The sequence below is a fragment of the Vipera ursinii genome, assembly GCF_947247035.1.
Source record: "Vipera ursinii genome assembly, chromosome: Z".
Taxonomy (NCBI): Eukaryota; Metazoa; Chordata; class Lepidosauria; order Squamata; family Viperidae; genus Vipera; species Vipera ursinii.
In genome coordinates, this window is record NC_139517.1 from 90,819,369 (window position 1) to 90,832,912 (window position 13,544).

General features: G+C 38.8%; 1 protein-coding gene across 1 annotated transcript in view; it reads right to left on the minus strand.

Moving 5' to 3' along the window:
* Positions 1 to 13,544, minus strand: part of STK31 (serine/threonine kinase 31) — a gene marked incomplete at its 5' end in the record, with an annotated part of 81,158 nt that overhangs the window by 15,976 nt on the left and 51,638 nt on the right. Inside the window, 5 exons of the mRNA XM_083376692.1 lie at positions 1,330 to 1,479; positions 5,553 to 5,639; positions 5,849 to 5,974; positions 11,583 to 11,705; positions 12,104 to 12,184. Coding sequence (XP_083232818.1) covers positions 1,330 to 1,479; positions 5,553 to 5,639; positions 5,849 to 5,974; positions 11,583 to 11,705; positions 12,104 to 12,184 — 567 coding nt within the window. The remainder of the gene's footprint in view (positions 1 to 1,329; positions 1,480 to 5,552; positions 5,640 to 5,848; positions 5,975 to 11,582; positions 11,706 to 12,103; positions 12,185 to 13,544) is intronic.

Here is a 13,544-nt window from a genome sequence, read left to right on the forward strand (position 1 = left end):
TGAGAAAGGCAGGGATAGATGAATCAAAAGTTGGGATTAAGATTGCCGAGAGAAATATCAACAACCTAAGATATGCAGATGATACCACTCTAATGGCAGAAAGTAAAGAGGAACTAAAGAGCCTCTTGTTGAGAATGAAGAAGGAGACTGCAAAACTTGGGTTGAAACTAAACATTAAGAAAACCAATATCATGGTATCCGGCCCTCTCAATTCTTGGCAAATAGAAGGGGAATAAATGGAGGTAGTGACAGATTTTATTTTCCTGGGCTCCAAGATGACCGCAGACGAGGACTGCAGCCAAGAATTAAGATGCTTGCTCCTGGGGTAGAAAACTATGGCAAATCTAGACAGCATACTAAAAAGTGTGTATAGTCAAGGCTATGGTCTTCCCAGTTGCAATGTATGGCTGTGAAAGTTGGACCATAAGAAAAGCTGAGCGCCAAAGAATTGAGGCCTTTGAACTATGGTGCTGGAGAAGACTCCTGCGAGTCCCTTGGACTGCAAGGCATTCAAACCGGGGAGTCCTAGAGGAGATCAACCCTGACTGCTCTTTAGAAGGTCAGATCCTGAAGTTGAAACTCAAATACTTTGGCCACCTAATGAGAAGGAAAGACTCACTGGAGAAGAGCCTAATGCTGGGAAAGGTTGAGGGCAAGAGAAGAAAGGGACGGCAGAGAATGAGGTGGCTAGATGGAGTCACTGAAGCAGTAGGCGTGAGCTTAAAGGGACTCCAGAAGATGGTAGAGGACAGGAAGGCCTAGAGAAACGTTGTCCATGGGGTCGCGATCAGTCGGACATGACTTTGCAACTAACAACAATATTTGCATGTGTCATCTCTTTTTGGAAAATTGCACTGATTGTCAGTTTGCTTCCAGATGCAACTTAAAATGATGGTTATCACCTTTAAAGCCCTACATGGCCAGGGACCAGTTTATTTGAAATATTACCTTTCCACATTTACATCCACCCAGCTCTCCAGGGCAAGAAGGCAATGTATATTGCTGATCCTATCCATTATGGAAATACACCTGCTGAGACCAAGAAATAGGGCTTTCTCGGTGATGGCTCCCTCCTTATGCAATATAATTACTCTAAAGATTGACCCCCATCTTGTTACTTTTCTGGAAGGCCCCATCATAATGCCACTGAAGAATTGATTCTTCTCTGTTATACTTTGCTAATAAATAAAAACAACATGTCAGGATCAAAATACTAAACTGAGTAATTCCTCAAATTCCTTGGATTTTAAACATCCCAAAAAGTGGTATTTGTGCTATTAATTTACACTGTGCAATTCCTATTTATTTGTAATGAAAACATTGTTTTACCTCAGATTTGGTGAAATCAAAATCTCCAACAATTCCCTGTTCTCTGTTCAATGCAAACACATTGTTTTTATGTAATGATCCATGAATTATATCAGCTTTGTGTAGTGCACACAGACCACGTGCCACTCCTTTCATTACTTTTAATGTTTCCTAAAGTGATAAAAGATCCTGAGATCAGTGCCAAAATATTCCCAGAAGGATTTTTAAAAAATACTTATTACACATCCAATGAAAAAACAAGAGGAAAACTACTTTCAAAACTTCTATCAAACTGAATTTATAGTTTCCTATAAACCATTAATTTTCCTAGGCTTCATTCAGTAGTGTAAGACAATTAATTCAGATTTCAAAGGTGGAAAACATTTTGTCAACAGTTATTTTAAAAACTAATAACTGTTTAAACTATGCTGGAGACCACAGAACAGAATCATTTTTTTTTTATTCCTCCATCATTCTTCTGGGGAAGATCACCCACTCTGCTAATGACTAGACAAGGGATAAGATGGGAGTTCTACGTATAACATTTCTAACATCTTTTTGTTCTCTGGAAAGCAAAACGGGAGAAAGTGCTAACTAGGATCAATTTTACAGCAAAAACATACATTAAATATGGGTTCTACAATATGAGAATCTGAAATCAACATTGCTTTTGCCTCTTACAATTAACTAATAGGTGTACAGTAGATTTCGAAAAAATCACATTGCTCAGCTACTAAGGAGGTCAGAAGGGAGTGACTGCAACCTCTTCCTTTTTCTTGGCCAGACTGCTTCAGGAGGGCTAAGATGTCCTACATAGGCACAAATCAGCCTTTGGGGGGGAAAGTAGATGAGGATGATGGAAGCTGGCATTTACGTCTTGATGGTTACTTCTTGAAGGAGGAAAATACGCTGTTTGGGATAAGCACTAGGCTAGGGGTAAAGAGCAAGCCAGCCAGCAAATTCAATAATCAATCACGGGGGAAAAAGAAGGCATCTTGTAAAGAACACTAAAAACAAAGTGTGACACTGAATACATCCACAACACTCACATACATACATTCAAACATCAAGAGAAATTATTGGAGAAAACTCTCTGAATATTCCATATTCAACAGCCAATTAATCAGTATAGTATACTACAGGGTTTTTCACCAATTGTACCACTTTTAGAATATGGCAATATTCGAGTACCACCAGTCACCTAGGAAGGTGTCAAAAACTTGAAGATCAAAAAAATGGAAAACGGTAATAAAATACAGGTACTCCTCGACTTACAACAGTTTGCTTAGTGACTGTTTGAAGTTACAACGGCACTGAAAAAAGTGACTTATGACCATTTTTCACACTTATGATCGTTGCAGCATTCCCAAGGTCACGTGATTTACATTCGGATGCTTGGCAACTGGTTCATAATTATGACGGTTTCAATGTCCTGGGGTCATATGATCTCTTTTGTGACCTTCTGACAAGCAGAGTCAAAGGGGAAGCCAGATTCACTTAAGAACCACGTTACTAATTTAATAACTGCAGTGATTCACTTAACAAATGTGACAAGAAAAGTCATAAAATGGGATAAAAATTTCTCACTTAACAACATAAAATTAGGGCTCAATTGTGGTTGTAGGTTGATGACTATCTGTACACCCACTTACCACACTTTTAATGGGGAAACTTGTGCCTGTTTCTCTGACATTAATCTTTGCACTGTTCTATCCCCTTCTCTCTTTCTGGTTGACTCAAAGAAGCCGAGAGGTGATTGCAGGGACTTGTGGGGGAGAGGGAGTGCAGCTTCTGCCATTGAAGTGGGGGCATGGGGGGGCGTGTTGGGGTGCTAGTTGGCTATCCCCCAAAGATTCCTTAACTTTAAAACAGCTCTTGGGTGGCAACAGTTACCCAGCACAAGGAGCTCAGTAGAAAGAGATGCTGGCAATGCTAACTCCCAAAACCGAGGGGCTCAGAGGCAGCTACAAACAGGGGAGGCAGGGAGGGTGAGGGGGGGGCAAGAAAGGAAATCAAACCTAGTAACCCTGCCCCTACTCCGCAAAGGGCAGATCCCTATCGTCTCCAACCCAGCAGGGGTCTTCCTGCCACATTGTTTCAGACAAAGGGGGGCTCTGGTGAGGAGGAAGAGGTGGAGGAAGAGAGTTTAAGCAAGCTTAGCAACCAGAATGGGGATCCCCCCCCCCAAAACAAATGCTGCCAATCCTCAACAGAAATACTCATGACAAGAAAAACCTCGGACAGAGGGAAAGAGCACAGGTGGGTGGTTTCTTACTCAGCTGTGGCTTGGGGGCGGGGGGGGGGGAAAGGGGGCAGTTTCACCTCCCCAAATGCTGCTTTCTCATGAAAGCAGGATGAAAACTCCGAAAAACAACAAGAAAAAAAGGTTAAAACAGAAGAGTGTCTCTTCTGAACAAGAAAAAAACAAAATCACATCCGCATCCAGCTCTTGGGGGTGAAATGGGGGATTTTTTTTTTGCCTCGTTTTGCTGTTTTAAAAAGACTGCACCCCCACGTGCCATCACCGTTCGCCTGTGCACCACCCCACGCATCTAAAGCCCCTCTTTCACTTCCTTTGAAACAAACAACACCCCCTCCTCCCCCAGAATTCTACCTTCTGAATTACAACAAAAGAAAGCCTGTTTTTTTTTCTTTTGTGGTCTTTACATATTTAAATTGCTAGAAGGAAGTAAGGAAGCAAACAACGCAAGACACTGTTCTGTTTTAACCTTTTTTCCTTGTCGTTTTTCCGGAGTTTTCATCCTGCTTTCCTGAGAGAGCAGCGTTTGGGGGAGTGAAACTGCCCCCTTCCACCCTCAAGCCACAGCCGAGCAAGACACCCGCCTGCCCGCCCAGCCACACTCTTCCCCCTGTCCAAGGTTTTCGTTGTCATGAGTGTTTCTGTTGAGGATTGGCTGGGGGGGGGGAGCTGTTTGGTTTTTATTTCCCCACCATCACCTATCTGCTGGTGGATGCAGCAAGTTTTGGTCACTTCTGTCGTGCTGGGAGCTTACCCACGAAGCACATTTGTTTTGCGGGAGAATCCCCACTCCGGTTGCTAAGCTTGCTTAAACCCTCTTCCTCCACCTCCTCCTCCTCACCAGAGCCCCGCTTTTGCCTGCAACAGTGCAGCAGGAAGACCCCTGCCAGGCTGGGGATGATGGGGATCTGCCCTCTGCAGAGTAGGACCAGGGTTACTATGCTCCCTGTCAATCAGGTTTGATTTCCTTTCTTTGCCCCCCTCCTCGTAGCTGCCTCTGAGCCCCTCAGTCTTGGGAGTTAACATTGCCGGCATCTTTCTCCTGAGCCCCTCATGCTCAGTAACTGTTGCCACCCAAGAGCTGTTTTAAGGTTAGGGAATCTTTGGGGGAATAGCCAACCATCACCCCAACGCACCCCCCTATGCCCCCACTTCAACGGCAGAAGCTGCACCCCCCTAAAGCCCGTGCAATCACCTATCGGCAATCGCATGCTGCTCTGAGGAGGAACGCTGGAGGCAAATGGGCAGAGGCGGGAGGCTCAAGGAGGAGGCGTGGCCAAGGGTAGGAGGCAAAAGAGCCTAGACCTGCCGCCAATCAGTTGTAGCTGCATGTGCCAATTGTGGACTCTCAGTAAGACCCAGGCAACACCTAGCGCAGCTCCTGCTGATTCTCCCACAGGCCTGTTTGGCACTGCCACCACCTCATCCACTTTTACTTTTTTTTTTGCAGTGCTTTTCAAGCTGCCATATGCGTACCACCTGCCAGGTGCCAACGTACCACCAGTGGTATGCCTACCAGCGGTTGAAAAGCCCTAGTATACTATATCAATCAATATAGTATAGGAGCATCTTAAATATATTTTTGATTACCAATTTACGAAAAGGGATTGAAGATGTTTGACATTAAATTTAATTTGCTAAAGGAAGTATTTTTAAAACAAAAATAATACAAGCCAAAAAAATATCCCAGGTATCTATAGAAAACTCATAAAAACTATTTGCATGCTTCTGAAGCTTTCCAACTATAAATACAGCTTTAATATCAACCATGAGCTACTTTGATTGTGTAGCTATGGAAGATATACTCCGTAAAAAAAACCTGCATTCACTAATTAGAACAGCTTTTTCCAAATTTAATGATGTCTAGATATTTTAGAATGGCAATTCCCAGTTAGTGGACCTAACAAACTAAGGAATGCAAGGGTAAAAGGTTGGTTTAGAAATTCAAGAAGGTGATTTCTTTTCACACTATCAGATTACTTACTTGTGGGGTTAAAGGTGCTGTCATCTGCAATGTCCCCAGGTCTGCTCCAGCATAGTATGGAATCATTAAATATACCATAGGATCCGACTTAACAAATAAAAACAAAAGTTTTATGTGCAGGAACAGAAAACATCAAATATCATGCCAATGAAACACTTCCTATTTGTGTTTTTATATCATTTATACAAATTTAAAGAGTCTTATCTTAAAACAGGGAAAGGATTTGTTTATGAGATCTTTGAACTTTTTATGCAGAAGAAACAAAGGGAAAAAATACACTTCAATGTACAACTTGCCTTGCATAAAAACAGGAACATTGGTTGCATTAAACAAGATTCCTCCCTTAATTCTTTCCAAACTTTGTGATACTTTGCTGCTCTTTCTATTATTTGAGTTTCAATATTCATATCCACAATATATCCCTGAAAAGGTAAATTCGGGTGAGTAAAAAGCTGTTCTGTGAGATTATTAAACTATTTCCCAGAATATGAAAAAGGGAGCCATTTCTGCCAAATAATGATTCTATTTTCTGAATTAATCAATGGAATCTTTATTGCTTTTGAATATAAAGTACATACTATAGCCCACAATTTCTAAATGAAAATAACTGCATTCTAGTAATATTGTTTCTCACTTTCAGATCACTGACATTTAGAAGGACAGATAAGAATAGGAGAGGAGTTACATTTGGCAAAAACTGTAGTCTATAATCTAAATAAACACGTGTGTAATTTCTAGGTAGTTATCCAAAGACATGTATTGTCCACTATCCTAAGCTGTTTTTCACCAAGATTAGGATGTGTGTCACCTTTTAAATGATCCTGAATACCTGTCAAGTCAACAAACAGGAACGGTGACTGCTAACACGGGGAGAGCTAGAAGTAGAAATAAGCTTTACCACTATTTCAAGTTGCCATAGTAATTGGCTTTTTTAAATGGCATGGTTGTCAGAAATCTCAGCCAGCATGGTTTCTAAAAAGTGGATTTAAATTGCTGATTCAGATTTTTTTTCACCTTCAACGTAACATATAAACTGTATAATACAAATAAAAAATAAACTGAAATTGTTTAGGGCAGGGGTAGGCAACCTCGGCTCTTTTATGACTCATGGACTTCAACTCCCAGAATTCCTGAGTCAGCTGACTCAGGAATTCTGGGAGTTGAAGTGGTTTAGGGGAAAAAACACCAACACAAAACTAGAATAATTTGGCTGCATAAATGTGCATACCCTAGGGATGTGGCTGTAATCACATTCAAACCGATGTTAAAAAGTAGTCAATACATACCTGTCATTAATTAAAGTGACTCTGATCAAGCTTATATAAAGTTTAATTGTTCTAGTGGGAATTTTCTGACATTTACTCAGTTGCCTCTTAAAGCAAAACCCATAGCCTGCAAAGAGCTTACAAGGCATCAATGGGATCTCATTGTTGGAAGGCATCCATTAGGATATACCATGGAACACAGGGAAAATAATCATCATTAAGTGGGAAAAAATGGCATCATCAATTTCCAAGAAATGGATGTCCCTCTAAAATTGATGGGAAAAAACAATAAGAAAACTGTGAAGCTGCCATGAGGCCAACAGCAACATTAAAGAAGTTAAAGGGATTTCTGGCAAGTACTGATTGTGTATTACATATGGCAACAATCTCCCATACACAAGTCTGATAAAAGCATGTGTCAAAAGGCTGATTGTTTTCACCATAATTCCAAAAAATATGTTTGGTGCAAAAACAATACTGCACATCACCAAAAATACACCATATCCACAGTTCATAGTGGTGGCAGTAGTATGCTTTGGGGCAGCTTTTCTTCAGCTGGAACTGGGTCTTTAATCAAGACAAAGGGAACTAAGAATAGTTCCAACCATCAGTCAATTTTGGCACAAAATTTTCAGGCTGCTGCTAAAATGCTGAAGACAAAGAGGAATTTCACCTTTCAACACAATGACCCAAATTAGGGGACTGGAGGCTAAAACATATAAGGAACGGTTGCTGGAATTAGGTATGTCTAGTTTAATGAAGAGAAGGGTGAGGGGTTGATAGCAGTGTGCCAATATCTTAGGGGCTGCCACAAAGAAGAGGGAGTCAAGCTATTCTCCAAAGCGCCCAAAGGCAGGACAAGAAGCAATGGATGGAAACTAATCAAGGAGAGAAGCAACCTAGAACTATGGAGAAACTTCCTGACAGTTAGAACAATTAACCAGTGGAGCAACCTGCCTCCAGAAGCGGTGAATGCTCCAACACTGGAAGTTTTTAAGAAGAGACTGGGCAGCCATTTGCCTGAAATGGGATAGGGTTTCCTGCCTGAGCAGGGGGTTGGACTAGATGACCTCCAATGTCCCTTCCAACTTTATTAATTATTATTATTATTATTATTATTATTATTATTATTATTATTATTATTATTATTATTATTATTATTATTATTGAAAGAAACAGATACTTAATACTGGCTGCTCAAGAACAAGCACTACAAACTAATGTCATGAAAGCGAAGATACAAAAATTTACTGACAATCCAAATTGCCGACTTTGCAACGACAAAGTTGAAACTGTTTCGCATTTAATATGTGAGTGCAGCAAAATCGCGCAAACTGATTACAATGCTAGACATGACCAAGTTGCTAAACTAATCCACTGGTCATTGTGTAAAAAATATGACTTGCCTGTGTCTGAAAAGTCGTGGGAACAAAGGGTGGAAAAAGTTGTCGAGAATGAGAGGGTGAAGATCTTGTGGGACTTCCAAATACAGACAGATCACCATTTGGAACACAACACGCCAGATATTGCAGTCATAGAGAACCGAAGTGTACAGTTGATTGATATCGCCATACCAGGAGATGCCAGAGTCGAAGAAAACGAACTGGGAAAAATTACAAAATACCACAATCTGGCCATCGAAACTGCGCGATTATGGATGAAACGTGTAACAGTGATACCCATTGTCATCAGGGCACTAGGAACTATGTCCAAAAACTTTGCAAAATACATCAAGAAATTGCAACTTCCTGCAATAACTCCAGCAAAGCTTCAAAAAACTGCACCACTCGGAACATCTTACATTTTAAGGAGATACCTGGTTGATACCTAGGATGCTGGCAGCAACCCGTCTCAACCATTAGTGCCAGTCAATTTGAGTGTTCAGTTGACTGAGTTTCATGTTTTATGAATAAAAGTTATTATAGTAATAATAGTAGTAATAGTAGTAGTAGTAGTAGTAGAAGAAGAAGAAGAAGAAGAAGAAGAAGAAGAAGAAGAAGAAGAAGAAGAAGAAGAAGAAGAAGAAGAAGAAGAAGAAGAAGAAGAAGAAGAGAATGGCTTCACCGGAAGAAGTTCAAAGTTTTGAAATAGCCCAGCCAAAGTCCATACTGAAATCAAATTAAAAATCTGTGGGGTCAGGACTTCCAGTTTGCTGATGCGGCAGTTATGGACGCTTGGAGGGCGACTCTCGTCTTCCAAGTCCAGTTTCACATCACTGGGGGGCTCTAAAAGGGCCGAAGAGTTGCCCTGGAGAGGCGATCAGCAAGAAGGGGCTTTTGCAGAAACACGGGGGAGCCACAACTCTCCCGTTGGTGCCTGCATTCCCTTCGAACCAGCGGACAAAAGACCGGCCCATAGCAACATGGCCGGTTACTAGGCTGCAGACAGCCGAAGTCACATTTACCACCAAGCAACAATAAAGCAGCATGGAAGAGACTAGGTAAGATCAACCTCTCTTATTCATTCATTCATTCATTTATTAAATTTGTATACCGCCCTTCTCCCGAAGGACTCAGGACTCTTATACTCCAATAAGCAGCTAAGCAATTTCCCCCCTGCAGAGAGGGAGGGATTTCAACAGCGGCGATTGAACTTCCAGGGGTAATTTAAAAAGAAACATTGAAAAACGAATTGGACCTCAACTAGAACTTTATTCCTTTTTTAAAAAAAACTTGTGGACTAAAAGCTTTTGACTATCTACTCCTTACTTCCTATCCTTATTTGAAAATTTGGCTCTGTTCTTCTAAAACAGAAGAAACAATTGAAAAGAATTTTCTAAGCACTTAAGGGACACCTTGTGGCTAAACCTGAAATTGCAATCTGACACCCTAAAAAGAGAGAGAGAGAGAGAGAGAGAGAGAGAGAGAGAGAGAGAGAGAGAGAGAGAGAGAGACTTGGCTAACACTTTAGACAAGATAAGACTAACCTTGAACACCGGATGTGAGAGTACACCATGGAAGAAATACAAAAACAAATCTATGCTATGATGAAAATAACCTGCCAAATTATCAGTTCCTTTCTACAGCTGGTGATGAAATAAGAGTTTTTGAAAAAGAACTAGAAAGCGTCTTGGATAAGCAAACTCAAATTGTGACTACAACTAATAATTTATTGGGACAGAACATGACAGAAGAAATTGAACAATACTCTGACAGACGATCTAACTACTCAACAAGCACAGGTAAAACATGACAAAATTGATGGAGGAAAAAATTTGTTACATAAAGCAGAAGGAATCTGAAGATCAAAATGAGAAACAGATGGAAGAAAAAACAGTCCAGGACAACTACGCCAAAAGGAGAAAATAATGAGAAGATATGGTACCTCTATCAGACCCCTCAACCCTTCCAAAATGGAGATTGGAGGGTGACTTCAATATGATACAACACAAGAACTCTTTGATGACCCTGAAGCAAAGAAATGGAAAATGACATGGCAAAGGAAAAAAGCTAGAATAAGATTGAAGAAGGAGGGATATATTTAAGAGGCCTGAAATGGAAAATATCTAAATAGACAGGATTGTATTTGGATTATGAACTGTTTTGAAGTGCAGATAAAAATATTGGCTAATTAAAAAACTTAGATGTGTGGATATCAACAGTTAAATTGAAATATTGAGCCGTTTAAATGAAATTGACTAAAACGTATATATGTTAAGAGTGATATAATGTAACTAATATACTTGGATGTAGTGATAAGAATAAAATTATAAGTCTAAGCATGAGAGAGCACATACAAAGGAGAAGAGAAAGGATGCATTAAATGCTGAAATGGGAGAAATTTTGGTTATTGAATTTACAGTATGTGGAAATTATAATGAAAACAAGAATATTATATTGTATTAACCTGTTGATATGGAAATGAGATAGATAAGATGTGTATCTAGATTATTAGGTATTGGAGAGAACTGTGATAAAGGGAAGTGGGGTCACTGAGAAATATGAAAATGAGAAACTTCAAACGTTTAACTTTAATATTAATGCAAAATTAAAGCTGGGAAAATTTATAAAGTGATTGATGCTTTAAAGATGGAATGTTAAAATAAATAAAATATATAAAAGTATTGACAAATGTAAGAAAACCACTAAATAACTGATAGATAAAATAAGAATGTTTAGATAAGAATACGTATTAAAGGAAAAAAGAGAGGAAATATTGGCTACAACAAATTGGTGATTTGTAATAACATGTATTTGTATGAAATGGAACTATTGTAACCCAGACACCACGTTGCTTTTCAAATATACAATTGTAATATTGGAAAATCAATAAAAAATTATATATAAAAATATCTGTGAGGTCAGTTGAAGAGGACTGTGCACAATCTGATAGATTTGGAATACTTTTGAAGGGAAAAATGGGCAAAGATTCCCAGAGCAAGATGTGCCATGTGGTAGGCTCCTAGCCCAAAAGATTGAATGCTATAATAAAATCAAACGGTAGTTCAGCAAAGTATTACTTTAAGGACATGCACACTTAGGCAACCATGTTTTTTATATTACTTTTCCCCCTAAAAGATTTGCTTTTCAATTGAACTATACAGCTTATATGTTATATTAAAGATGGAAAAAATTCTGAAGTGTTTTATCTTGTTCTGATTTTTTTACATCTCAGTTTATATCCACTATATAAATGTAGTTTCCAGCTCCAAAATAAGCCCAGCTATTTTAATATTTCCTAAACTTACGTAAAGGCTTGTCTTTTATTAGCAGTAATTTCTTTTGGGGGGGCGGAGAACGACAAGCTAACCATTCAGAAACCATACCTTCAGGAGAACCTTTTGTCCTTGAATTGTGGAGCACATCACAGGATGTTTTGTGCTCAGTTCCTTCACTGGCTCAGCATTTAAGAGATCACGTTCTAAACTGACAGTCAAACCTCCTGAGTTCTGGAGAATATATATTAAAAAAAGCTTATTCTCAGTTTTGTATCGTAGACTTGTACACAATATTTATGTGCATCCCACTTCTGGTAGTAAAAAACTTTGTGTCACCACATTTACTCAGAAGGCTGTTTAACAGGCAGATTATAAGACGAGTCACATTTAGGGTTAAAAAGATTCCTGCCTCTGGAACACACAGCAGTACAGAATTCTTGTAAAAGGAAAAGTCAGCTCTGTTCCTCTTTGTTTCCTTGTTCTTTAGATTGCTTTCTTGTTATCCTTTTTCTTGATCAACTTTTCTGCCCATTATTTTTGTTTTGCTAAAACACATCTAGTACTGCCAATTGCTTTTGTCAAAGATACATCAATCAATCTTAGCTTTGTAAAGGAAACACAAATCTTACCATATACTTCAAAATTCCTACTTCAGGATGAAGGAGTGGCAGCTCAGGGAAACGTTTTTGAACTAGATGATTAAGCTTTTCCTAAATCAGGAAAAAAAAGTCTTCAGTAACAATTACAATATTAAAATAATATCCAGCAGTATGTTGGAAGCATGTTTTTTTCTGTAGTATCACAACAGTGACTCTGCAATGAGCAGGTAAATATTCATGGACAATTAAATCTCTCTTTATCCTCCTCCTTCAATGCAGAAGATTTAACTTTCTAGTTCTGTAGCAACTCTTTTGTCCCAAAGAAATGGCATCATCATAGCTCCGCTTGTGTCTTCATTCTTCGGTAGAGCAGCATCTATAGTTGTTTATAGCTTTTTAAACTAAGCATGTGATGAGAATTCAAAGCATAGATAATTGCACTATCAACCATATTTGTCTATAATTTTAAGAACAAAGCCAGGTGTGAACCCCATTTTATTTGTGTTTATAACAAGACGGGGAACCATTAGCTTCTTCTTGATGGTAACTGACACCAAATCTAGCAATAAACTCTGATTCTCAAAAACAAAGGAAGAAAAATATCCCTGTATATGTGTGGTAGTACCCACTACTAACTTTGTTCCCCAAATAAGGCAGTTTTTGATAGAAAAAAGGTCATGAGTAGGGATCCGTAGCCAACTTCTTTAGAATATATCTACTTTCCATCTACTGCCATTTACAGTTCCATATAATAGGACACTTTAAAAATGCCAAAGATTCTTGGGGTAAATCAGAGAGCAATTCTCTAATCTCTATGTCCCGCTAAGATTCAGTTTGCCCTGACCCGGTAACTCTTGGAAAGTCTGAAGACTTGATTCTTCTCCCAGGCATTGTGATCAGGATATTAGCTGAGGCCAATATGTATGTTTTGGGGTGCATTTATCTGAACCGTGTTTGCAGACTCGGCAGCATTGTATTTATTTTTGCCATTTCAAAACTACTGTACTCATCAGACGTATTGCATAAATTTAAAAATTACTTCAAAAGATTAAAGTATTATTTGCACCAGATAATATATCCATTAAAATTGAGAAATTACTTATTTTTTTCTATTTCTATTTTGTGTTTTTTGTATTTCTAGTGCCCAGAGTCACTAGGATGAGGTGGGCAACCTCATAAATTCTTTATGTAAATAAATTAAAATATTGACAATATATTCAATTTTTCCTTCTGGACATATATTTAGGAGGAACATGAACAAAAGTACAGTTTTTTTCTGTTTTATCTATATCCATTTATAAATATGAAAAATATGTTTAATTTGGCTCTACTGGTCTTTGAGTTATATGACACAGAAGGCTACAATTTTGTTTGAGATGAAGGAACTGACATCTGTCTTAATTTCATAGGCATTATACCATTATACCATTATACCTAAAATGAACTTCAGGATCAGAAAATGACTTTTTCA